The following is a 25,162-nucleotide window of genomic DNA, read 5'->3' as shown; positions in this document are numbered from 1 at the left end:
ATCACTGCTGGGTATAGTGTGTGCTGTATACATATAACCGGTCACTGCTGGCCTTTCTATCCTTTGCTGTCACTGCTGGGTATAGTGTGTGTGTGTGTGCTGTATACGTATAACCGGTCACTGCTGGCATTTATATCCTGCGCTATCACTGCTGGGTATAGTGTGTGTGTGTGTGCTGTATACATATAACTGGTCACTGCTGGCCTTTATATCCTGTGCTGTCACTGCTGAGTATAGTGTGTGTGTGTGTGTGTGTGTGTGTGTGCTGTGTACATATAACCGGTCACTGCTGGCCTTTATATCCTGTGCTGTCACTGCTGGGTATAGTGTGTGTGTGCTGTATACATATAACTGGTCACTGCTGGCCTTTATATACTGTGCTGTCACTGCTGGGTATAGTGTGTGTGTGTGTGTGTGTGTGTGTGTGCTGTATACATATAACTGGTCACTGCTGGCCTTTATATCCTTTGCTGTCACTGATGGGTATAGTGTGTGTGTGTGTGTGTGTGTGTGTGTGTGCTGTGTACATATAACCGGTCACTGCTGGCCTTTATATCCTGTGCTGTCACTGCTGGGTATAGTGTGTGTGTGCTGTATACATATAACTGGTCACTGCTGGCCTTTATATACTGTGCTGTCACTGCTGGGTATAGTGTGTGTGTGTGTGTGTGTGTGTGTGTGTGTGTGTGTGTGCTGTATACATATAACTGGTCTGGTCACTGCTGGCCTTTATATCCTGTGCTGTCACTGATGGGTATAGTGTGTGTTTGTTTGTGTGTGTGTGTGCTGTGTACATATAACCGGTCACTGCTGGCCTTTATATCCTGTGCTGTCACTGCTGGGTATAGTGTGTGTGCTGTGTACATATAACTGGTCACTGCTGGCCTTTATATCCTGTGCTGTCACTGCTGGGTATAGTGTGTGTGCTGTATACATATAACTGGTCACTGCTGGCCTTTATATCCTTTGCTGTCACTGATGGGTATAGTTTGTGTGCTGTGTACATTTAACCGGTCACTGCTGGCCTTTATATCCTGTGCTGTCACTGCTGGGTATAGTGTATGTGTGTGTGTGTGTGTGTGTGCTGTGTACATATAACCGGTCACTGCTGGCCTTTATATCCTGTGCTGTCACTGCTGGTTATAGTGTGTGTGCTGTATACATATAACCGGTCACTGCTGGCCTTTATATCCTGTGTTGTCACTGCTGGTTATAGTGTGTGTGCTGTATACATATAACCGGTCACTGCTGGCCTTTATATCCTGTGTTGTCACTGCTGGTTATAGTGTGTGTGCTGTATACATATAACCGGTCACTGCTGGCCTTTATATCCTGTGCTGTCACTGCTGGGTATAGTGTGTGTGTGTGTGTGTGTGTGTGTGTGCTGTATACATATAACCGGTCACTGCTGGCCTTTATATCCTGTGCTGTCACTGCTGGGTATAGTGTGTGTGCTGTGTACATATAACTGGTCACTGCTGGCCTTTATATCCTGTGCTGTCACTGCTGAGTATAGTGTGTGTGTGTGTGTGTGTGTGTGCTGTGTACATATAACCGGTCACTGCTGGCCTTTATATCCTGTGCTGTCACTGCTGGGTATAGTGTGTGTGTGCTGTATACATATAACTGGTCACTGCTGGCCTTTATATACTGTGCTGTCACTGCTGGGTATAGTGTGTGTGTGTGTGTGTGTGCTGTATACATATAACTGGTCACTGCTGGCCTTTATATCCTTTGCTGTCACTGATGGGTATAGTGTGTGTGTGTGTGTGTGTGTGTGTGTGCTGTGTACATATAACCGGTCACTGCTGGCCTTTATATCCTGTGCTGTCACTGCTGGGTATAGTGTGTGTGTGCTGTATACATATAACTGGTCACTGCTGGCCTTTATATACTGTGCTGTCACTGCTGGGTATAGTGTGTGTGTGTGTGTGTGTGTGTGTGTGTGTGTGTGTGCTGTATACATATAACTGGTCTGGTCACTGCTGGCCTTTATATCCTGTGCTGTCACTGATGGGTATAGTGTGTGTTTGTTTGTTTGTGTGTGTGTGCTGTGTACATATAACCGGTCACTGCTGGCCTTTATATCCTGTGCTGTCACTGCTGGGTATAGTGTGTGTGCTGTGTACATATAACTGGTCACTGCTGGCCTTTATATCCTGTGCTGTCACTGCTGGGTATAGTGTGTGTGCTGTATACATATAACTGGTCACTGCTGGCCTTTATATCCTTTGCTGTCACTGATGGGTATAGTTTGTGTGCTGTGTACATTTAACCGGTCACTGCTGGCCTTTATATCCTGTGCTGTCACTGCTGGGTATAGTGTGTGTGTGTGTGTGTGTGTGTGCTGTGTACATATAACCGGTCACTGCTGGCCTTTATATCCTGTGCTGTCACTGCTGGTTATAGTGTGTGTGCTGTATACATATAACCGGTCACTGCTGGCCTTTATATCCTGTGTTGTCACTGCTGGTTATAGTGTGTGTGCTGTATACATATAACCGGTCACTGCTGGCCTTTATATCCTGTGTTGTCACTGCTGGTTATAGTGTGTGTGCTGTATACATATAACCGGTCACTGCTGGCCTTTATATCCTGTGCTGTCACTGCTGGGTATAGTGTGTGTGTGTGTGTGTGTGTGTGTGTGTGTGTGTGCTGTATACATATAACTGGTCACTGCTGGCCTTTATATCCTGTGCTGTCACTGCTGGGTATAGTGTGTGTGTGCTGTATACATATAACTGGTCACTGCTGGCCTTTATATACTGTGCTGTCACTGCTGGGTATAGTGTGTGTGTGTGTGTGTGTGTGTGTGCTGTATACATATAACTGGTCTGGTCACTGCTGGCCTTTATATCCTGTGCTGTCACTGATGGGTATAGTGTGTGTTTGTTTGTGTGTGTGTGCTGTGTACATATAACCGGTCACTGCTGGCCTTTATATCCTGTGCTGTCACTGCTGGGTATAGTGTGTGTGCTGTGTACATATAACTGGTCACTGCTGGCCTTTATATCCTGTGCTGTCACTGCTGGGTATAGTTTGTGTGCTGTGTACATTTAACCGGTCACTGCTGGCCTTTATATCCTGTGCTGTCACTGCTGGGTATAGTGTGTGTGTGTGTGTGTGTGTGTGTGTGTGTGTGTGTGCTGTGTACATATAACCGGTCACTGCTGGCCTTTATATCCTGTGCTGTCACTGCTGGTTATAGTGTGTGTGCTGTATACATATAACCGGTCACTGCTGGCCTTTATATCCTGTGTTGTCACTGCTGGTTATAGTGTGTGTGCTGTATACATATAACCGGTCACTGCTGGCCTTTATATCCTGTGTTGTCACTGCTGGTTATAGTGTGTGTGCTGTATACATATAACCGGTCACTGCTGGCCTTTATATCCTGTGCTGTCACTGCTGGGTATAGTGTGTGTGTGTGTGTGTGTGTGTGTGCTGTATACATATAACTGGTCACTGCTGGCCTTTATATCCTGTGCTGTCACTGCTGGGTATAGTGTGTGTTTGTGTGTGTGTGCTGTGTACATATAACCGGTCACTGCTGGCCTTTATATCCTGTGCTGTCACTGCTGGGTATAGTGTGTGTGTGTGTGTGTGTGCTGTGTACATATAACCGGTCACTGCTGGCCTTTATATCCTGTGCTGTCACTGCTGGTTATAGTGTGTGTGCTGTATACATATAACCGGTCACTGCTGGCCTTTATATCCTGTGCTGTCACTGCTGGGTATAGTGTGTGTGCTGTATACATATAACCGGTCACTGCTGGCCTTTATATCCTGTGCTGTCACTGCTGGGTATAGTGTGTGCTGTATACATATAACCGGTCACTGCTGGCCTTTATATCCTGTGCTGTCACTGCTGGGTATAGTGTGCGCTGTATACATATAACCGGTCACTGCTGGCCTTTATATCCTGTGCTGTCACTGCTGGTTATAGTGTGTGTGCTGTGTACATATAACCGGTCACTGCTGGCCTTTATATCCTGTGCTGTCACTGCTGGGTATAGTGTGCGCTGTATACATATAACCGGTTATATCACTGCTGGGTATAGTGTGCGTGCTGTATACGTATAACCAGTCACTGCTGGCCTTTCTATCCTGTGCTGTCACTGCTGGCCTTTCTATCCTGTGCTGTCACTGCTGGCCTTTCTACCCTGTGCTGTCAATGCTGGCCTTTCTACCCTGTGCTGTCAATGCTGGCCTTTCTACCCTGTGCTGTCAATGCTGGCCTTTCTATCCTGTGCTGTCAATGCTGGCCTTTCTACCCTGTGCTGTCACTGCTGGCCTTTCTACCCTGTGCTGTCAATGCTGGCCTTTCTACCCTGTGCTGTCACTGCTGGCCTTTCTACCCTGTGCTGTCACTGCTGGGTATAGTGTGTGTGCTGTATACGTATAACCGGTCACTGCTGGCCTTTATATCCTGTGCTGTCACTGCTGGGTATAGTGTGTGTGCTATATACGTATAACCGGTCACTGCTGGCCTTTATATCCTGTGCTGTCACTGCTGGGTATAGTGTGTGTGCTATATACGTATAACCGGTCACTGCTGGCCTTTATATCCTGTGCTGTCACTGCTGGCCTTTATAGCATGCTTTGCTCTCCCGTCACACCACATCCCCCCCCCCTGGTTTTTAATCTTAAATCCAGAGGAGTTCAGCATTTTGGCGATGTTGGATTAGTGCGGCGCGGCCAGCCGGGGAGGGTTAGATCTGTGAAAGGGTATTTATGGCAGCTGCAGCACAATTTGGATTTAGTTCTGTATTTGTTAGCTCTGCTTAATCGGTGTGGAGGATAGAGGGTGGGGGGTGTGGGGGATAGAGGGGGGGGGGGGGATTTTCTGTACATTTAATGTTCTGATTAGTCCCAGCTTTTAGGCCTTTCATCACATGTACATTCTGCTGGGAAATAACATTTCTGCTACATTCATTAATGTAAAGTGACTTTTCCTTAGCTGTGGATGTTTGCTGTGTGGGCTTTGTATGTTGGTATATGACCCAGTGTGGGTTCCAGGAGGTAACGTGAGCCTCTGACTCTGGTATACCGCTTCCTACCTACTTACATGGCGCTGGTTACTTCTCGGCTGGGCCTGGAGGAACTTGGCCCTATAAGCGATATAACTTGCGATGATTATAATGACCAGTAGAATATAACTTGCGATGATTATAATGACCAGTAGAATATAACTTGCGATGATTATAATGACCAGTAGAATATAACTTGCGATGATTATAATGACCAGTAGAATATAACTTGCGATGATTATAACGACCAGTAGAATATAACTTGCGATGATTATAATGACCAGTAGAATATAACTTGCGATGATTATAATGACCAGTAGAATATAACTTGCGATGATTATAATGACCAGTAGAATATAACTTGCGATGATTATAATGACCAGTAGAATATAACTTGCGATGATTATAATGACCAGTAGAATTCATCGGTCTGATAACGTGAACAGATTTGTCTGTGACCTTTTAGAATGAACCTATTATTAAACTCTGTACTATCGGCCTTGGCGATAACTCTGTAGGCCTTGGTACCGTCTGTGGCACTGCCCACGTACCGCATGTATGATCTATGTTCCCCTTGTTTCCACAGACCCGGGAATGGCTGACCTTGAGCTTGTGGATGCCCTGACGGATGCTCCACCGGAGATTGAGCCGGAGATCAAACGTGACTTCATCAGCAGTCTGGAGGCGGAGGCTTTCGATGACGTCATTGGGGAGACGTGTGACAAAACGGACTATGTTCCCCTATTGGACGATGACACGAAGGAGCCGGGTGGCAAGCGGCTGAGTGGAGGGAGCCAGACTGAATGTAAGCCCCCCCCACCCTGCGATTACCGCATGCGTGTCTTCTGCCTTTTTCCGTGTTCATTACACGCAGGTTACTGTATCACGGTGCGCTCCCACCCCAGGGGTAATGTCGGGTGTGCGGGTAGTATCTTCATCCTAGGGGGAATGCGCTTGTGGTGACTGTACAGAGCGCAGCATGAAGCGGATGCCATTGCTGTCCTCCTCGGCTGCCACTAGATGGCGCACATTAGAGCCATTCAATTGCTGCTTCTCCCAGCACCCATGCAGAGGGGGTGACACATTTAATATTCCGCGTGATTCTCCGTCTGTCCAATCTAAACCTCTAATGCAGACTTATTTCAGGGCTGATCCGGCCGGCACCCAGTGTTCACAGGACGCTTCCCTTTTCCCTAGGCCGGCCCATGTATTGTATGTTCTGTGCCATGTGGGGAGGCCAGGGGCTCATCCCGGAGTTCTGAGTATAACTGGTCACTAGCCTAGTATGCTGTTGGCAGTGCAGGTGCCAGGTTCCTGACGCAGACTGCAGCGCGCCCATGGGGTGTGGAGGTGCTTGCGCAGGGGTACACTGTGGGTGCCTCCTCTGTCCGCGCTTCCGCTATCTGATTGGCCCACCCACCAGTATGGACATATAGGTAGGATGTGAGCATTGTAGTGTGCTAGACCAGAGTGTAAGTAGACGGTGCGGTGGCTGAAAGCCGTACATGCGACAGTTATAGGCATGTTCCAGATAATCCGATGTTGTGGCTGCATGGGAGAAATGTCACCTAGCCTCTGGGGCTGTTCTGCAAATGTCACTGCATGTGGATGTTGTCTGAGCGCGGAGAGAGATGGGTAATGGAGACACGCACAGCACACCCCCAAATTACTGAACCCCTTTTAGATTTCATATGATGTTCTAATGTCTATTGCAGTACTCCTACAATCTGCTTCCAAGACTTCTCAGTGTTTTATATTCATTGTGTGATTTCTGTGTGAACGTTGTGGTTTGGACGAGTAACCTGTATATTCCTTATCCTTCAGCTTCTCACCAGTCCGTGCTGGAGAACGGAGAACACAACACAGAGATCGGGGTCACAGGTACGATGAGGGGGCTCATTCACACTAGTACTGTGTAACGACCTGGCGGCGTGTGAGGGATCACTCTCCTTCTGCCCCGCCGCGGTCCCCACAACATGTGTGTACAGGGGTTGTTCTGTGCTTACATTACATTGGCGCATTTTCCATAGATTGGATCATGTTGTAATGAGATCTGAACGTTCGATGTAATGTATAATCTCCGAGTGATGTGTATTACGCCTGCCCTTGTTTGCAGAACTTGCGCCATCTCGTTTGTGTTACATTTATCTCCACAAAAGTCCTTTCTCTTGGGGGTAAAAACTGGGTACGTGTTCTGGGGTAACGGACATGGTTTTCCTCACATTTGGGGATTTGCAGTCCCGGTATGACCTGGGATTACCGGGTAATATAGTGTAGGTGCAGATTCTTGCAGGAAAGTTAGGAGCGTCTAATTGTGTCTACACCGCTTCTTCTCAGAACTCTGTTTCTCATCTGTCCCCTAATGTTGGAATAGTCCTTTTGTTTTATTTGAATACATGTTTTATCTTCCTTTTTCCTCTTTCATTCTTTCATTTCCATTATTATTTGGTAAAATGTCGTGTGATCTCTGTAGTTCATGGTCACCCGCTGCTTCTGTAGGGAGTGCCGGCCGCCCGTACGCCCCATTCCTCACCCAATGTAAGTAGCCCGAAGACGTCTGCCCAGAGTTAATCCGTATGTATCTGGCCTGGGTGTGCCCGCAGCACTGATGCCGCACAGCAGGTGCGTGGTGTCTCCTGTTTATCTCCCTGTAGTCTAGTCACCATTGTATACATGTGTCCTCTATTATGCTGCTGTTATTGGGAGTACAGAGAGGCACAGGGGTACACAGATGGGTGGGTAACACTTGCTGTAGCTGATGTATAGGCTGGGTGATGCCACGCTGTCCTGTAGGTAGCTCCCCCTGGTTAATAATGCATGCACCCGGCATGAGTCACTCACATTAGCAGACAGCCTAGTAATGAGTCGCTGATTCATTGCAGCCTCGTGCTGCTCCCTTGGTGGTTGGTAACCTGAGATCCCTGATCAAGTAATGAGACACATAGAAATAGCTGACGGCTATGGCAGTGCCCAGACGCTGCGGGGAGAGCGTGCTGGCCACGTACACAGGCTGGCAGTACCCAGAAGCTGCGGGGAGAGCGGGATGGCCACATACACAGGCTGGCAGTGCCCAGACGCTGCGGGGAGAGCGGGCTGGCCACGTACACAGGCTGGCAGTGCCCAGATGCCGCGGGGAGAGTGGGATGGCCATGTACACAGGCTGGCAGTGCCCAGACGCTGCGGGGAGAGCGGGCTGGCCACGTACACAGGCTGGCAGTGCCCAGACGCTGCGGGGAGAGCGGGCTGGCCATGTACACAGGCTGGCAGTGCCCAGACGCTGTGGGGAGAGCGGGATGGCCACATACACAGGCTGGCAGTGCCCAGACGCTGCGGGGAGAGCGGGCTGGCCATGTACACAGGCTGGCAGTACCCAGACGCTGCGGGGATAGTGGGCTGGCCACGTACACAGGCTGGCAGTACCCAGACGCTGCGGGAATAGTGGGCTGGCCACATACACAGGCTGGCAGTGCCCAGACGCTGCAGGGAGAGTGGGATGGCCACGTATACAGGCAGTACCCAGACGCTGCGGGGAGAGCGGGATGGCCACGTACACAGGCTGGCAGTACCCAGACGCTGCGGGGAGAGTGGGATGGCCATGTATACAGGTTGGCAGTGCCCAGACGCTGCGGGGAGAATGGGATGGCCACGTATACAGGCTGGCAGTGCCCAGACGCTGCGGGGAGAGCGGGATGGCCACGTATACAGGCTGGCAGTGCCCAGACGCTGCGGGGAGAGAGCGGGATGGCCACGTATACAGGCTGGCAGTACCCAGACGCTGTGGGAAGAGCGGGATGGCCACGTACAAGTGGCTATGCATTAGCTTGTGGTCAGAGGCTGGACTAAAAGTCCCAGAAATCACTGCTTCAATTCATGTATCATAACGTATGTTTTACTATAATTATATTACATATAAGTTTCTGCAGGGACCAAGTCTGTCCAAATACTGACGTCACCTCTGTAATTATTATTCTAAATAAACTATATAAATGTCTGCGCCTCTGGGAAATGTTACGTAGTGATTGGCTGTGTGATGTCACTACAGGGTCATTATGAGCAACCCTTTCCCTGCCCCTCACCTAGAAGGGGCTCTCCAGGGGCGTATTGGTCACACTCCTACTGTACACGAATGTCCCGGCCAGAGGCCTCAATAATACATCTGTAATATCTGTGTACTGTGGGGATAACTGACACTGAACAGTGTGAGGGGGGGGGGGGGGGGGGGGGGGCTAGTGTATGGGGGGTGCTGAGGGCGATTGGTTAAATCAGCATGTTCAAGAGAAGGCTGTCCAATCAGAAGCACTGCAGGATATTGGGGGAAGACAGGGCCATCTTACCATGTAAGCTCATTGGGTAACTTTCCAGGGCCGCTGCCATTCTAGGGTCCATCGTGCAGTTAGGGTGCAGCATTCTCCTCCTGCAGCCAGACAGTGAGTGGCTGTCTGCATCTGACATTCTTTTGGCTGAAGCTATCCACCAATCAGAGTGCTGATACTCTGAACGGGTCGCGTGAATGGGTGTGTAGGGACTACTATGCTGCGAAGACGGCCCTGGGAGACGGGGGGTGTACAGGTAGATAACCTAGGACCTAATGTAGGGACATACGTGTAAGGCTGTATGTGGTGCAGGGACATACGTGTAAGGGTGTATGTAGTGCTGGCTGTATATAGTGCAGGGACATCCGTGTAAGGCTGTATGTAGTGCAGGGACATAGGTGTAAGGGTGGATGTAGTGCAGGCGGTATGCAGGGACATACGTGTAAGGCTGTATGAAGGGCAGGGACATGCGTGTAAGGCTGTATGTAGTGCAGGAGCATAGGTGTAAGGCTGTATATAGTGCAGGCTGTCTATAGTGCAGGGACATGCGTGTAAGGGTGTATGTAGTGCAGGCTGTGTGCAGGGATATAGTATGTAGTGCAGGGATATAGTATGTAGTGCAGGGACACGCGTGTAAGGGTGTATGTAGTGCAGACTGTGTGCAGGGCTATTGTATGTAGTGCAGGGCTATAGTATGTAGTGCAGGGCTATAGTATGTAGTGCAGGGACATGCGTGTAAGGGTGTATGTAGTGCAGGGACACGCGTGTAAGGGTGTATGTAGTGCAGGGATATAGTATGTAGTGCAGGGACACGCGTGTAAGGGTGTATGTAGTGCAGGCTGTGTGCAGGGCTATAGTATGTAGTGCAGGGACACGCGTGTAAGGGTGTATGTAGTGCAGGGACACGCGTGTAAGGGTGTATGTAGTGCAGGGATATAGTATGTAGTGTAATCTTCCTGCTACTAGTCTTACTAACCTTGTGCTTTGTGCCTCTCTTCTCTTCCTCCTCCTCCTCCTCATACCTCCCCACCCTCTTTACTCCCCCGGTTCCTTGTTTCTCCCTTTAGAAACATAGAGCTTTGCTCCTCAGTCATTGGGACACCAGTCTGCTTCCTCTGCTCACTCAGCTCTCTAACCTCCAATGTCCGCTTTCCCCTGCTGCTCGCTGGTGGATAGAAGAAGCCACGGCTGTCTGCTTTAGGTCCTCTCTGCCGAAGGGTGCTCCTTCTCCTCTTCCTCACTTGCTGAAACCCTCCCATCTCCGTGTAAGCGCACAGTGGACCTCATGACCTGTGTCACTGCTCCACCATATACTGTATGTCGGGTTCTCACCATCTACAATACGAGCGTGAATGATCTGTGCTTTCCTGAGAGGTGGCGGCGGCAGTTTCCTTCCTTCCCCAGCACAGTGGAAAGTACACACTTGTCTGACCCTCTGCTGCCCTCACTGAGGACTGATATAGAATTTAGTGCCTTCCTCCTCTCTTCTTATTACTGCTGACCTGCCACCGGGACCCCCGTGGTTACTGTGCAGTATATAGGGGTGCAATGGAGACGCGCTGTGCGGAGCAGGGGGTGCCAACACTGTCGGGACCCCGACTGTCAAAACACCGACTGCCAGGTTCCCGACGGCCGTCGACTATTTTCCCTCATGGGGGTCCATGACCCCCATAGAGGGAGAATAGAATAGGTGGCGAGCGCAGCGAGCCCGCAAGGGGCCTAGTTGCGCTCACCATGCTGTCTGGGTCCTGCCAGTCAGGCTAATGACTGTCGGGATCCCGACTGTTGGACCCCTGTACCACACCCGGAGCAGGAGCCGCTGTCGGGCCGCAGTGCGCACTGATGGGACCCTGGGCTGTCGGCTGATCCGCACATCGCTGGTCTCCTGCTCGGCACACTGGACAGATGAACAATATGTTCTGTCCCAGGCTGTCCTATAGCACACTACTATTATAGTGCATACACTGGAACCTGGTGATGGGTCAGCTATAATAACTTCTCGCACCTCTTACCCAGCCTCTCTGGAACTCCTTTCACTTCTAGCTAATAAATGTCCTTTATTAACCTATGAAATAAACTCTGTCTGAAACTCTTGTTTTACTGACTTGTACTAATTCCTCTATAACCAGTGTTTGCTGATGTAGCACAGTGTGGTCTGTATCTGTGGCATGTCTGTGTGAGCACTGCAGTGAGTTCCATATGTTCAGTCCGATGGGGGTCTGTGCACGGAGATGTGCGCAATGTGTCCCGGTCCGCCTGCCAAGGACCAAGACAAGTATAAGGATAATGATTATTAAACCGTAGGCATGCTGCGATAATGAAATGCAAGAGGTCATTTAATCATCTTTACCAGATTTGTACATTTAGCTATTGCCTCCATATTGTATTTTGTTATCCTAATATGTGTATGGTTTGAGCGATAGTATCCATCCATATTTATTGGGGTAATTCTGACCATACACCGCATGATGGGACAGTAACTGTGCAATGTATACGACTGGATACTACCAAACCAATCCATTACAGATTTGTCTTGGGTCCCAAGTATGAGTGTGTGCTCTGCTTCCGAATTACCTGACTGGTGTTTGTCTGACCCCCGCTGACCATTCTTCTGGCCCTGCAGGGGCGGGGTTTGTAGACGCTGAGCTCAACCCAGGACAAGCCGAGAGTCGTCTTGAGGGCGAGATGTTTATTGCTCAAATATTCTTAAGGACCTTTCTCCTGATGAAGGGGATACAGCATATATATGGGGCAGCTGTTCAAAACTTGTAGATGTCACAGAAGGTCTACATCTCCTCCCTCTGAGTAGTTCAGTCATGTGATCTTTCCCCAATCAGGCAATTTAATATATATATATATTTATATTTTCATCAGTAAAAATGCCATTAAAAGAGCATTGAAACGTTGCTTTAAACCTGTTGTAAGCTGTGAGTTCTTCGGTTGAGAGTGCCGCACCTCCCCCCTGCTACTGTAGGATTCCCAGTGAGGGCACCCAGCACAGTACTTCTCGTCTATTTAGTGGATGTTGCCAGTCTGTTGCAGATATCTCACACACACACACACACACACACACACACACACACACACACACACACACACACACACTTCAATTTCAAAAGGCGTTAAACAACTGGATAAAGCAGTTTCCTTCTCCCCTTTATATACCTGTTAGTTTTCCCAAGGACAATGATGTTGTACAACGATTTCCGCTACCTCCCCCATGGCAGCCATCACCTGTGGGTTTCCTCCCTTCTGGGTAGTACTTGGAAAGGAAAAAGACACCTGGCCTCCTATATATAGCTCCTCCTCCTTAGCCTCTGTGTCTTTTTTTCCTTTCCCTATCGGGTAGTGCATGGAGCATGTAGCATAGGAAGGAGCTCTGAAGAGGACAAAGTGATTCTGGCTTACCCCGGGAAGAATGGCTTACCCACCGACGCCAGGTGCGCTCTGGTAGGGTGAAGAAGGTGCGATGCCGGCCTTCTAAAGAGGCATGGAAACGGAGCCTCTGGTGCTGCATGCTGTTCCTAGGTGAGCACAGCTATAAGCGGCGGCGTCCTCAGGCAGCCGGTAGGAAGCTTTTGCTAGCCGCGCGTGCCTGGCCAGGGTTAATCCACAGTAAAACCGGGCGGGCGGCGGGGTGACGCGGAAGCTGAACCCGGAAGACGCCGCAATGTGGAGCCGGCGCCGGGCGAGGGATGCAGCAGCACCCGCCCATAAAAACCCTATACCACCAACGTTAAAACGCTGCTGACAGTCCAGGAGAACAAAGCTCCGGGCAATTCGTGCGTTCTAAGCAAGGATACAGCGGGTAAGAAAGAGACATGCTTTCTGTATTGAAGTATAATTGAAGGAGCACCCGGTTATCGAGGAGTATGTGGCTTTAGTACTAGGTGTTCAAGCAGCCTGGATTGGTGTTTTATTGTACTCCATCATGGAGGAGGATAAAGGGCAAGCCACTAAAAATTCGGGGTAAGCCAGCGTGGTATCTGCTGTGTGTATGTATGTTTATGAGCACTCAGCAGGTAAACAATGTGATTTGTATATGCAGGTCTGACACCAGCAAGGAGAAGGTGGACCCTAAAGCAAAACATAAGAAATTACACGTTGCTAAATGCCTTATGTGTGAAAAGGACCTGCCTGATAAACCTATAGGCAGTGTTTGTGAAGACTGCAAAAAAACTCAATTATTGCAACCAGCCCAAATGTCTGGCCTGGTAGATATGCTGAGAAATGCCTTGGCTGATACATTTGTGACAAAAGATGACTTAATAATAATATAATAATTATCTGGAAAAAGGAGCCGAGCAGCCCTCAGTGATACTTCAGCTGAGTCTAACGATGAAGCAACAGCTGAGGCTTTGCAGGATGATGTGGTGCAAGATTCATCAGAGTCAGATTTCAACCCTGATATGGTTGAGAATCTGCTGTCCTTGATTTACAAATCACTTGAGATTGAGGATACTTAAGAAGATTTACAGCTGCAGGGTTTGCTATTTAAAGACAAAAAGAAAAAGGGAAAATATTTTCCTCCTATCTCAGTCTCTTAAAGATGTAATTAAGGACGAATGGAAGCATCCTGAAAAGAGGGTAACGGTACCCCTCAAAATCAATAAAATGTATCCGTTTCAGAAAGATCTGGTAACCTCTTGGGAAGAGCTGCCTAAAGTGGATGCAGCAATTGCAAGAATTTCTAAAAAACTACTTTGCCACTTGAAGATGTCAACATCTTTAAGGACCCCATGGAAAGACGCATTGAACTGGGGTTAAGAAAGCAACATTTAACCACAGGGGCAGCGTTGAAGCCAGCTGCATCTATGGCAGTAACTTCAAGAGTTCTTAGAGGTTGGTGTCAACAAATGGAAACTGATTTGCTGGACGGAATGAAAAGATCTGAATTATTAAAAGGAATACAGAACATACAACTTGCAGTTGAATTGTTATGTGAAGCCTCAATGGACTCAGTGAGACTGGCGGCTAGAGCCACAGCTGCAGTGGTCAGGAGGGCACTGTGGCGTAAGCCCTGGGCGGCTGATGCGCAGTATAAGAGCAAGCTTCTTACACTTCCATTTCAGGGTGATTACCTGTTTGGAGCCCAGTCACTAAGTTGTCTGGAGGTAAATCAGTCTGGTTGCCTCAAGACAAAGTAACAAAGAAAGGGTTTGGTAATAAGCAGTACAGATACCAACCCCAGGATTACAAGGAAGCTAGAGCATACTGTCCTGGATGGGGCTACAGGAGAAGTAACTGGTCATCCAGAAACAATTTTCGTGGCCAAAGAGGTCGAGAAGGGAAGTTCTTCTCACGTCAAAACATGTAATGACGCCAGAAGTAGGTGCCAGGCTATTACAATTCAGCCAGGCTTGGCACGATTCCACTACGGACAAATGGGTCTTAGAGATCATAAAAGATGGATACAAAATAGAGTTCAACAAACCTCCCAAAAAATTATTTGCAGAGTCGCCGATTCCGATAAAGAGGAAAGAGGCGCTGTTCTCAAGCCTGGAAACTATGATACAGCAAAAGGTGGTGATAAGGGTACCACGGGGTCGAAAAACCCAGGGATGGTACTCCAGATTTTTTGTAGTCCAGAAACCAAAAGGAGGTTTCAGGACAATACTGCACTTGAGAAGGCTCAATCGATTTGTTCAGGTGAGGACTTTCAAAACGGAGTCTATAAAAGCAATACTCCCAGACCTGAGACAGGATGTATACATGACGTCAATCGATCTAAAAGATGCGTTCTTGCATGTGCCCATCTTTCAGGAACATCAAAAGTTCCTACGATTCTGCCTGCAAGGAATTTGCTATCCGTTCACCGCCCTGCCTTTCGGGCTCGCAACGTCTCCAAGGACATTTACCAAGATACTTATAGTAGTGATTGCAAGGTTGAGGCGCGAAGGAATAGCGCTTTATCCGTATCTAGACGATATTCAAAAGAAATGGCAGTAAGGCACACCAAAAGAGTGCTTCAATGTCTGACCGATCACGGTTGGCTGATAAATATGGAAAAAAGTCAGTTGGTTCCAGTAAGGAAAATAGATTACCTGGGAGTAACTATAGATACGCAATTAATGAGTGTAAAGCTGACCGAAACAAGGCGTCAAAATCTGTTGGAGTGTATGCGGTCAATCAAAAGAAAGTTGGTGGTGAAGTCGGAGGACTGCATGAAAGCACTGGGCATGATGGCAGCAGCGTTGGAAACCGTGCCTTGGTCAAGACTCCATATGAGGAAACTACAGATGTGCTTTCTGTCTCAGTGGAACGGAAACAACAAAAACTTGTCACAGAAGATAGTATTGTCCACCAGAGCAAAAGAGGACATTGTGTGGTGGTCAAATGAGAACAGATAGGAAAAAGGAAAATCATTCCGGGAGCTAGACCAAGTAGTAATTACTACAGATGCAAGTGGCACAGGCTGGGGAGCAGTGTGCGGACAAGAAGTGACACAAGGGATATGGTCAGAGGCAGACAGTCAAATGCAATCCAACTTGAGGGAGATGAAAGCGGTGACTCTAGCATGCAAATACTTCAGCAGCAAGCTCATCCAAAAAGAAGGTGTGGTTCGAACAGACAACCAAACAGACAAGGAGGCACAAGAAGCCGGCAGATGATGCAAGAGGTAGAAAAACTGCTGAAATGGGCAGAAAACAAGGTGGCAGGCCTAAGGGCAGTTTTTCTGGCCGGAAAAGAGAACCTGTTGGCAGACGGATTGAGCAGGACAATCTGTCACCCAGGAGAATGGGAGTTAAACCAAGAGGTTTTCGATGTGCTGGCCAGGACATGGGGTGTACCAGAAGTAGCTCTCATGGCATCAGGATGCAACAGGAAAACGCAAACATACTTTTCCAGATTCCAGGAGGCAGGTGCGGCTCAAGTGGACGCGCTGACATCAGAATGGACGATGAGTCTAGCTTATACATTCCCTCCATTTCCTATAATCCCGAAGTTATTAAAGAAGATACAAAGGGAGAATACATTAGTGATGGTAATACTGCCGTACTGGCCACGCAGGGCATGCTTTGCCAAGGTAATGCAAATGGCAGAGAGGACCGTGGAGGCTGCCTCAGACAAGACTTACTGAAGTCAAAGGCAAAGTGATATGTCCACAACCAGAAGCGTGGAATTTGACGGCCTGGGTCTTGAAGCCCAGACCTTAAAAGAAAAAGGATTCTCAGAAACTGTGGTGGCCACGTTGTTAAAAGCAAGGAAAACCTAGACTTCTAAAGCTTACTATAAAGTGTGGAGAAGATATAAGTTATGGTGTTCAGAGAATAAGGCCAGAATGGGAAATATTCCAGGTATTCTGGGATTTTTACAAGCCGGACTGGAGAAAAAATTGTCCCGTAGTAGCCTTAAAGTGCAAATATCAGCCCTCGCAGCGATGCTGGACAAGAACATAGCTGAAAATAGATATATAAAGAGGTTTATACAAGCGGCGAAAAAGATAAGGCCATCTTTTAGACAACCATTAGCACCATGGGACTTAAATTTAGTCATGAAAGCTCTCACAGAGCATCCTTTTGAGCCAATGATGGAAATCCCGCTCAAATGGGTTAACCTGGAAAGTAGCATTTCTGGTTGCTATAACGTCAGCTCGAAGAGTATCAGAGATGCAGGCCCTTTGGGCGGAAGAACCTTTTTTGAATTTTTTCAAGGACAAAGTGCTTCTTAGAACGAACCCACAATTTCTGCCCAAAGTTGTATCTAACTTTCATGTTAATCAAGAGATCATATTGCCTTCCTTTTGTGCGGAACCTGCTAATGAGAAGGAAGCAAGGTTGAACACTCTGGATCTTGTCAGGGCGTTAGAAACCTACATACTTAGAACAAAGGACATTAGAAAAGTGAAAAACTTGTTCGTATTAACGGAAGGCATAAGGAAGTAATCCAGTGCATCAAAGATAACAATTGCAAGGTGGATCAGATGTTGTATTGAAGAGGCCTATAAAATCGGCAACCTATCACCCCCAAGGGGGTTACGAGCACATTCAACCAGGGCACTGGCTACTTCCTGGGCTGAAAAAGGGGCAGCATCTGCTGTCGAACTATGCAAAGCTGCTGGATGGAAGTCAATCCACACTTTCACAAGACACTACAGAATCGATGTTATGTCTTCTACAGGAGCAAAGTTTGGAAGACAGGTGCTCAGAGCAGTGATATAAAAAATTAAAATTATATATATATATATATATATATATATATATATATATATATATATATATATATATATTTTTACACACACAACTGTGTGTATGGGCCCCTCCCAGTGAATAAAACTGCTGGGGTACCACCCACAGGTGATGGCTGCCATGGGGGAGGTAGAGGAAATATCAGATTTTTACCTGATGTTTTCCTCTACTCCACCATGGCAGCATATATTCCCTACCCAATGTATTCTTTTTTGTATGCTAATTTGTTTGATTTATATTAAAGCTGGAGAAATGAAGACACAGAGGCTAAGGAGGAGGAGCTATATATAGGAGGCCAGGTGTCTTTTTTTCCCTTTCCAAGTACTACCCAGAAGGGAGGAAACCCAGGTAAAAAATCTGATATTTCTTGTGAACTTCCTGGAGTCCTGGACAAACGATATTGTGAATACACACTGAATAATATCGTTCAGTGAGGTCCGCCTGTCCCTGCTCTGTACATTCAGTCATTGGCGATCGTGCCAAAATTGAGGAGCATGTTCAAACAGAACTCAATACCAAACTAGTGGGATCGTGCATTGTTAATGGTTGCTTGTACATACTATGCAATATTACTGTTCTAGCGCTGAAAAGGGCCAGAATGACTGACTGAGATCGCTTAGTGTAGTGGTTCCCAACCCTGCTCCTCAAGTAACCCCAACAGTGCACATTTTCCAGGTCACCCAGCAGGTGCACTCATTATTCAGACACAATTAGCTCCACCTCTGGATCTTTTTAAATATGTCACTTGTGATTTGGTGTGGAGACCTGGAAAATGTGCACTGTTGGGGCTACTTGAGGACCAGGGTTGGGAACCACTGGCTTGGTGTGTGTGGGTCTTTCCACAGAATACTACCCTGGACTCACACTCACACTGAGGACTGCTGTGAAGCCGTCCATAAGTGGGTGGGGCAGGCAGGTGTGTGACTGCACAGCGTGACCTCTTGCCAGGCAGCATCTGAGCCGGGTGCTGCTAGCACCAGTTGCCTGTGCATTTTGATCCCGAAATCTTGGTGTTAGAGTTTTTTCCCAGGACTGAAATACTGGCATATTTTATACTCTTAATAACTGGATACTACCAATCCCTATACCCGGGTTGTCGTGGAACCAGCCAATCAGCTCCTATCTTGAATTACAGTCTGTTTAAAAAAATGACAGGAGCTGATTGGCTGCTGTTATCACCTTCCACTATATCACGTAAGATATCTGCCCCTTTGTCCCTAAATGTCAACGCCTTGTAAAACAATACTGTAAACATTCCTGTTAGGGGCATTGTCCCTGCATTTACACACACATTGCCCTAATTCTCCAACTGAGCGCTGATTAGATCACATTATTACCAATATTCTTATTATACCTAGTGCAGATTTGTCCATTTACTACACAGTGGGGCTGGTTGTACAAGGTGACTGTACGTGGGGGACTTGGGGTATCACTGCTTGTGCTATGTCCTAGTACATTGGGTACTGACTGTAGCTGTGTGACAGTGGGAGGGGGTGGATGCAGTGCCGTGTGACAGTGGGAGGGGGTGGATGTAGTGCTGTGTGACAGTGGGAGGCGGTGGATGTAGTGTTGTGTGACAGTGGGAGGGGGTGGATGTAGTGCCGTGTGACGGGGTGGATGTAGTGCCGTGTGACAGTGCATTGGGTACTGACTAGCAGTATGACAGTGGGAGGGGGTAGTGCTGTGACGGTGCGTTGGTTGCTGACTGTAGCAGTATGACAGTGGGAGGGGGTGGATGTAGTGCTGTGACGGTGCGTTGGTTGCTGACTGTAGCAGTATGACCGTGCGAGGGGGGTGGATGTAGTGCTGTGACGGTGCGTTGGTTGCTGACTGTAGCAGTATGACAGTGCGAGGGGGGTGGATGTAGTGCTGTGACGGTGCGTTGGTTGCTGACTGTAGCAGTATGACAGTGCGAGGGGGGTGCATGTAGTGCTGTGACGGTGCGTTGGTTGCTGACTGTAGCAGTATGACAGTGCGAGGGGGGTGCATGTAGTGCTGTGACGGTGCGTTGGTTGCTGACTGTAGCAGTATGACAGTGCGAGGGGGGTGGATGTAGTGCTGTGACGGTGCGTTGGTTACTGAGGTAGTGTTGATTTGTATGGGTTAGCTACTAGTAGTCCGTAGATCTTGGTGACAGAACACAAAGCTATGTATGTACATTACAATGGATGTAAAAATATATGGCTACCGCATGTAATCACCGTCCATTAAGTGAGTGAGGCCCCAACACAAGCTGGAGACGGAACGCTGGTAAAGGCGCTGAGAACAATAAGAGTCCTCTCCAGGTCATGGTGTACACATTGCCTGTATGACAACAGATATTTACAGTGTGAGGCTCCTGGTCACAGTGCAGTCATAGGCTCGTCTCTAGGGGAGAGTCTTTACAATTGGAATCAACAGTGATAGGACAAACTGGGTAATCACAGACAGACATAGAGGTAGGGAGGGCCCTGCTCACAAGCTTATACTCTATAGGATTGGTGCCACCTAGGAATTGGATAGTGTAGAAATACACTTTCCTCGCAGTGTAGGAGCTGGTTTCACTTTTCATTTCTATTTATTTATATTACAACAATGCCCCTTTAATGGAGGACATACATCAGGCATTAATTGCTGCCACTAGATATTTTTCTACAGGACGTTATGAAGCCATTGTCTTTAACAATGAAGTGCAGCATACATCCGTTGTACACTAGGGGGCAGCATCGCTCTGCTGGGCATCTCTTCATGCTGCACCCTCTTCTGTGCTCTGATTCCATCCCAGTGTAATTCCCATCTGCTCATGTCGGCCATATTGCTTCCTGCTGAAACCCACCCCCACCCCACCACCACCTGATTTAGGTCACAGACCAGACTCCCTTTTTTTGGAGCTTATATGTCTGTATAATATACCATTGGATGGTCTTCGCACTCCTGACGTGTCCAGGGAAAAATCTAGACTTCTCTGTGCTGTGATGTTGCATGGTGGTTTGTGAATGTGTCGCCACCTAAGAGGTTTATTTTCGGAGATGATTGTGAAACCTGGGCAAAGCCGCTGGAGGTGGCACTCGGTGTTAAGGACAAAGCTGGGCTCAGCCGCTGGAGGTGACGCTCGGTGCTGTGCCGCAGCAGATAATAATGGCACTGGGAACCCTCAGACCTGGGCTCGGATGCAGGGATCCCGGTGACATAAGACGTAGACAATATTAGGAATGGCGAGGGATAATGCCGCGCACTGATGCAGCCGCTCAGGCGTCTGATGTGAGCGTATGAGACGGCTGCTCTCTCACAGCTGCCTGTGAGGTTTATGCCACTAAATTGTCTCTGTGATGAGACTTTCAGCAGAACGCGTGTCAGCAGATATGTCTGGCCGCGGCCCCGAGGCCTGATGTGTCGCGTTATACAATGCACGTGCCTGGGCTCATAACACGCCTGTGTTCAGCCGTCTTATTTCTGGCTTTCCATGTTACCGTAACGTTTGGCTGAAGGTTTTCCAGAAGGCTGCGGCAGGGGTAATCTAGAAGAGCAGATATAGTGTAAACCTCCCAATCCGTGACTGGCTGCAGGAATGATTGTGGAAGCCGCTTCTGAGGCTGTGGAAAATCATTGTGAAACCGGGATGTGCGGTTATTGGCCCTGGCAGGATGACTGGTCCGGTACCCGCTATATGCGGTGGGGCAAAAGTATTAGGACAGTCACCGATTGTGCAAGTTCACTCACTCAAAAAGATGAGGCCTATAATGTCCATCATACAGTAAGTACACTTCACCTGTGAGAGAATGTGGGGAAAACCAGGATATCTCATTGTAGGATTTTTAAACAATTTTTGTATATTCTTGCGAAAAATAAATATTTGGACACCTCCCGATCAGCAAGATTCCTGGATCTCACAGACCTGTAACTTTAAGAAGCGCTTCTATCCTCCACTCGTTACCTGTATTAATGGCACCTGTTTGTGAGGGTGTGGACAGGTGTCATATACAGATGACCAGATCAGTCAGACCTAGTCACCATGGCCAAGAGCAGAGAGCTGTGTAAGCACACCAGGGACAATACTGTAGAGCTGCACAAGGCTGGGATGAGCTGCAAGCAAGCAGCTTGGTGAGAAGAGATCAACTGTTGGTGCAATTATTAATAATAAATGGAAGAAATACAAGATCACTGACAATCTCCCTCGGCCTGGGGCTCCATGCAAGATCTCACCTTCTTGGGGTATCAATGATCTTGAGAATGGTGAGGAATCAGCCCAGAATCACACAGGGGGGACCTGATCAATAACCAAGAGAGCTGGGACCACAGTCACAAAGGTGTTACCATTAGTAACACACTACGTCGTCATGGATTCAAATCCTGCAGCGCCCAAAAGTTCCCCCTGCTTACACCAGCACATGTCCAGGCCCATCTAAGGTTTGCTAGTGACCATCTGGATGATCCAGAGGAGGATTGGAAGAATGTTCTGTGGTCAGATGAGAGCAATATAGAACTTTTTGGTATAAACTCCACTCTCCGTGTTTGGAGGGAGACTATTGATGAGTGGTATCCAAAAAACACCATACCCACTGTGAAGCATGGGGTGGAAACCTCATGCTTTGGGGCTGCTTTTCTGCAAAGGGGACTGGACGACTGATCCGTATTAAGGAGAGGATGAATGGGGCCATGTGAGATTTTGTCTAAAAACCTCCTTCCCTCAGTAAGATCACAGAGGATGGAACGTGCCTGGGTCTTCCAGCATGGCAATGACCCCAAACACACCAACTGAGTAGCTCTGTAAGAAGCATTTCAAGGTTCTGCAGTGGCCTAGCAATTCTCCAGTCCTCAACCCAATCGAAAATCTGTGGAGAGAGTTGAAAGTCCGCCAGGCGACAGCTCCAAAACATGATAGATCTAGAGAAGATCTGCAGGGAAAAGTGGAATAAAATACCAGCTATAGTGTGTGCAAACCGGGTCAAGAACTACAGGAAACGTTTGACCTCTGTAATTGCCGACAGAGGTTATATTACAAAGTATTGATTTTCCAAATATTTAATTTTCTGCAAGAATATACAAATTGTTTACAAATCATACAAAGTGATTTCTGTCCCCCCCCCCCCCCCACATTCTCTCACAGTTGAAGTGTACCTATGATGGACATTACAGACCTCTTGCATCTTTTTAAGTGGGTCAACTTGCACAATCGGTGGCTGTCCAAATACTTATTTGCCCCTCTGTAGTAGGCTGATAGCCTCATCCTTACAATCCGGTTTAATGACTAAAAGGCATCTTTTTGGCCAAATTATATTTGCACCTTGTCATGTGACTAATACTGCCCCTGGACATGTTAGGGGGATCGAGATCAAAGCCATAATAGGTCTTTACTGTATGTCCTATTGCCATTGGTGTGGACAGTAGGTGTTATACTAATATATAATTACCCAGAACCCTTTGCAAGTTCCAAAATATAAACAAAACGGTATTTACTGTATGTATTATATGGGCGCCCGATTTTTTTATCATTGCATGCCACTACTTAAGGCATGCGATTTTTCATTGTAAAGACCCGATTTTTAATTGTATAGTCAACCATGGGTGATTTCATACCCCCACTATCCAACTACGCATGGAGTGGATTTTATATAGTGTGGCAAGCGCAGTGAGCAACCGAGCCCGAAGCATGGCGAGCCCCACGAGGGGACGCGGATTACTTTACAGGTATTCTGTGTCCCCTTGCGGGGCTCGCTGCGCTCACCACGCTTCGGGCACGGTGGCTCGCTGTGCTCGCCACACTATATAAAATCTACGTAGTTGGATAGTGGGGCTATGAAATCACCCATGGGTGACTATACAATTAAAAATCGGGTTTTTACAATGAAAAATCACATTGCAGGAATTGTATTCCACTATATTGCATGCGATGCAATGAAAAAATCGGGTGCCCAGATATTACACAAGTACCTGCAAAACTGATGAATTCCCTAGTGGCATGTTGGCTGTGGGGTGAGCTCCAACAGGGTGGCACGGCGGGTCCCTGGCTTTTGGTATACACAGGATAATAAGCCCCATGCAAACTAACCTCTGGTGAATGCCATGTTTGTAGACCCAATCCTGGGTGGTCTAATTGGCAATCCTGTAGTATATACAGTTGCTGTTGACAGCTGCAGAGGTCCCACTTTGTGCTTATTTCCCCATATGTACCATGTGGTCTCTGATCGGTGAGAGCCTATATATAGCAGTAATGAAGTAGCCACTTCTGCCAAGAGCTGTCATTTAGGCCGCTCAGATCTCATTGGCTCTGGTTACATGATAACTGGGGATGCAGCATTGACGTCATAGACTGCGGGTGTATTGGGGTAGTTTCTAGGTCTGGTGTTTGCATGCTACCTATATGTGGAGTGAATCTGGCTACAGCTGCATCCTATTCCGCAGCCGTTGTATGAGCCTGTGTTGTACTATGGGTAACCTGTCCTTTAGCGCTACAGGCGACAGAGGCGATCCTATACGCTGCCTTCAGTTGGTGTGTGGTCCCTGCAGTCCCTTTGCCCTCAGTGTGGTTCCTCACAGACCATCTGGGTGCCTGTCCTCTGCTCACATTCTGTCAGCTAATAGGAGGCTGAAGTCACAGCAGGTTAGTACACGGTGGTTGTCTAGGAACCCTGGGGGCAGGTTAGCAGACAGAGGGATGATTCTAGGAACTGGGTCCAGCGCAGGTCAGCAGGTAGGAGGACAGAGCAATGATCTTTGAAGCAGGGTGGTTATGTTCAGGGTAGTAGACAGAGCAATCTGGGAAGCCGGGTACAGTGCAGGACAGCAGGTTGGCGGACAGAGCGATGATCTGGGAAGCCGGGTACTGTGCAGGACAGCAGGTTAGCGGACAGAACGATGATCTGGGAAGCCGGGTACAGTGCAGGACAGTAGGTTGGCGGACAGAGCGATGATCTGGGAAGCAGGGTACAGTGCAGGACAGCAGGTTGGCGGACAGAGCGATGATCTGGGAAGCCGGGTACAGTGCAGGACAGCAGGTTGGCGGATAGAGCGATGATCTGGGAAGCCGGGTACAGTGCAGGACAGCAGGTTGGCGGACAGAGCGATGATCTGGGAAGCCGGGTACAGTGCAGGACAGCAGGTTGGCGGACAGAGCGATGATCTGGGAAGCCGGGTACAGTGCAGGACAGCAGGTTGGCGGATAGAGCAATGATCTGGGAAGCCGGGTACAGTGCAGGACAGCAGGTTGGTGGACAGAGCGATGATCTGGGAAGCCGGGTACAGTGCAGGACAGCAGGTTGGCGGATAGAGCGATGATCTGGGAAGCCGGGTACAGTGCAGGACAGCAGGTTGGCGGACAGAGCGATGATCTGGGAAGCCGGGTACAGTGCAGGACAGCAGGTTGGCGGATAGAGCGATGATCTGGGAAGCCGGGTACAGTGCAGGACAGCAGGTTGGCGGATAGAGCGATGATCTGGGAAGTCGGGTACAGTGCAGGACAGCAGGTTGGCGGACAGAGCGATGATCTGGGAAGCCGGGTACAGTGCAGGGCAGCAGGTTGGCGGATAGAGCGATGATCTGGGAAGCCGGGTACAGTGCAGGACAGCAGGTTGGCGGACAGAGCGATGATCTGGGAAGCCGGGTACAGTGCTGGACAGCAGGTTGGTGGATAGAGCGATGATCTGGGAAGCCG

At 48.3% G+C, this 25,162-nt stretch overlaps 1 protein-coding gene across 12 annotated transcripts in view; it reads left to right on the top strand.

Moving 5' to 3' along the window:
• Positions 1-25,162, top strand: part of MAP4 (microtubule associated protein 4) — a 137,711-nt gene that overhangs the window by 34,562 nt on the left and 77,987 nt on the right. For all 12 annotated transcript variants that reach the window (XM_083186599.1, XM_083186600.1, XM_083186598.1 and 9 more), the window contains exons 3-4: positions 5,617-5,835; positions 6,855-6,911. In XM_083186599.1, the coding sequence (XP_083042725.1) occupies positions 5,625-5,835; positions 6,855-6,911 (268 nt within the window). In that variant the 5' untranslated portion in view covers positions 5,617-5,624. The remainder of the gene's footprint in view (positions 1-5,616; positions 5,836-6,854; positions 6,912-25,162) is intronic.

The sequence above is a fragment of the Crinia signifera genome, chromosome 5, assembly GCF_055691185.1.
Source record: "Crinia signifera chromosome 5, ASM5569118v1, whole genome shotgun sequence".
NCBI lineage: Eukaryota > Metazoa > Chordata > Amphibia > Anura > Myobatrachidae > Crinia > Crinia signifera.
This window is presented reverse-complemented; position numbering and strand designations above follow the sequence as displayed.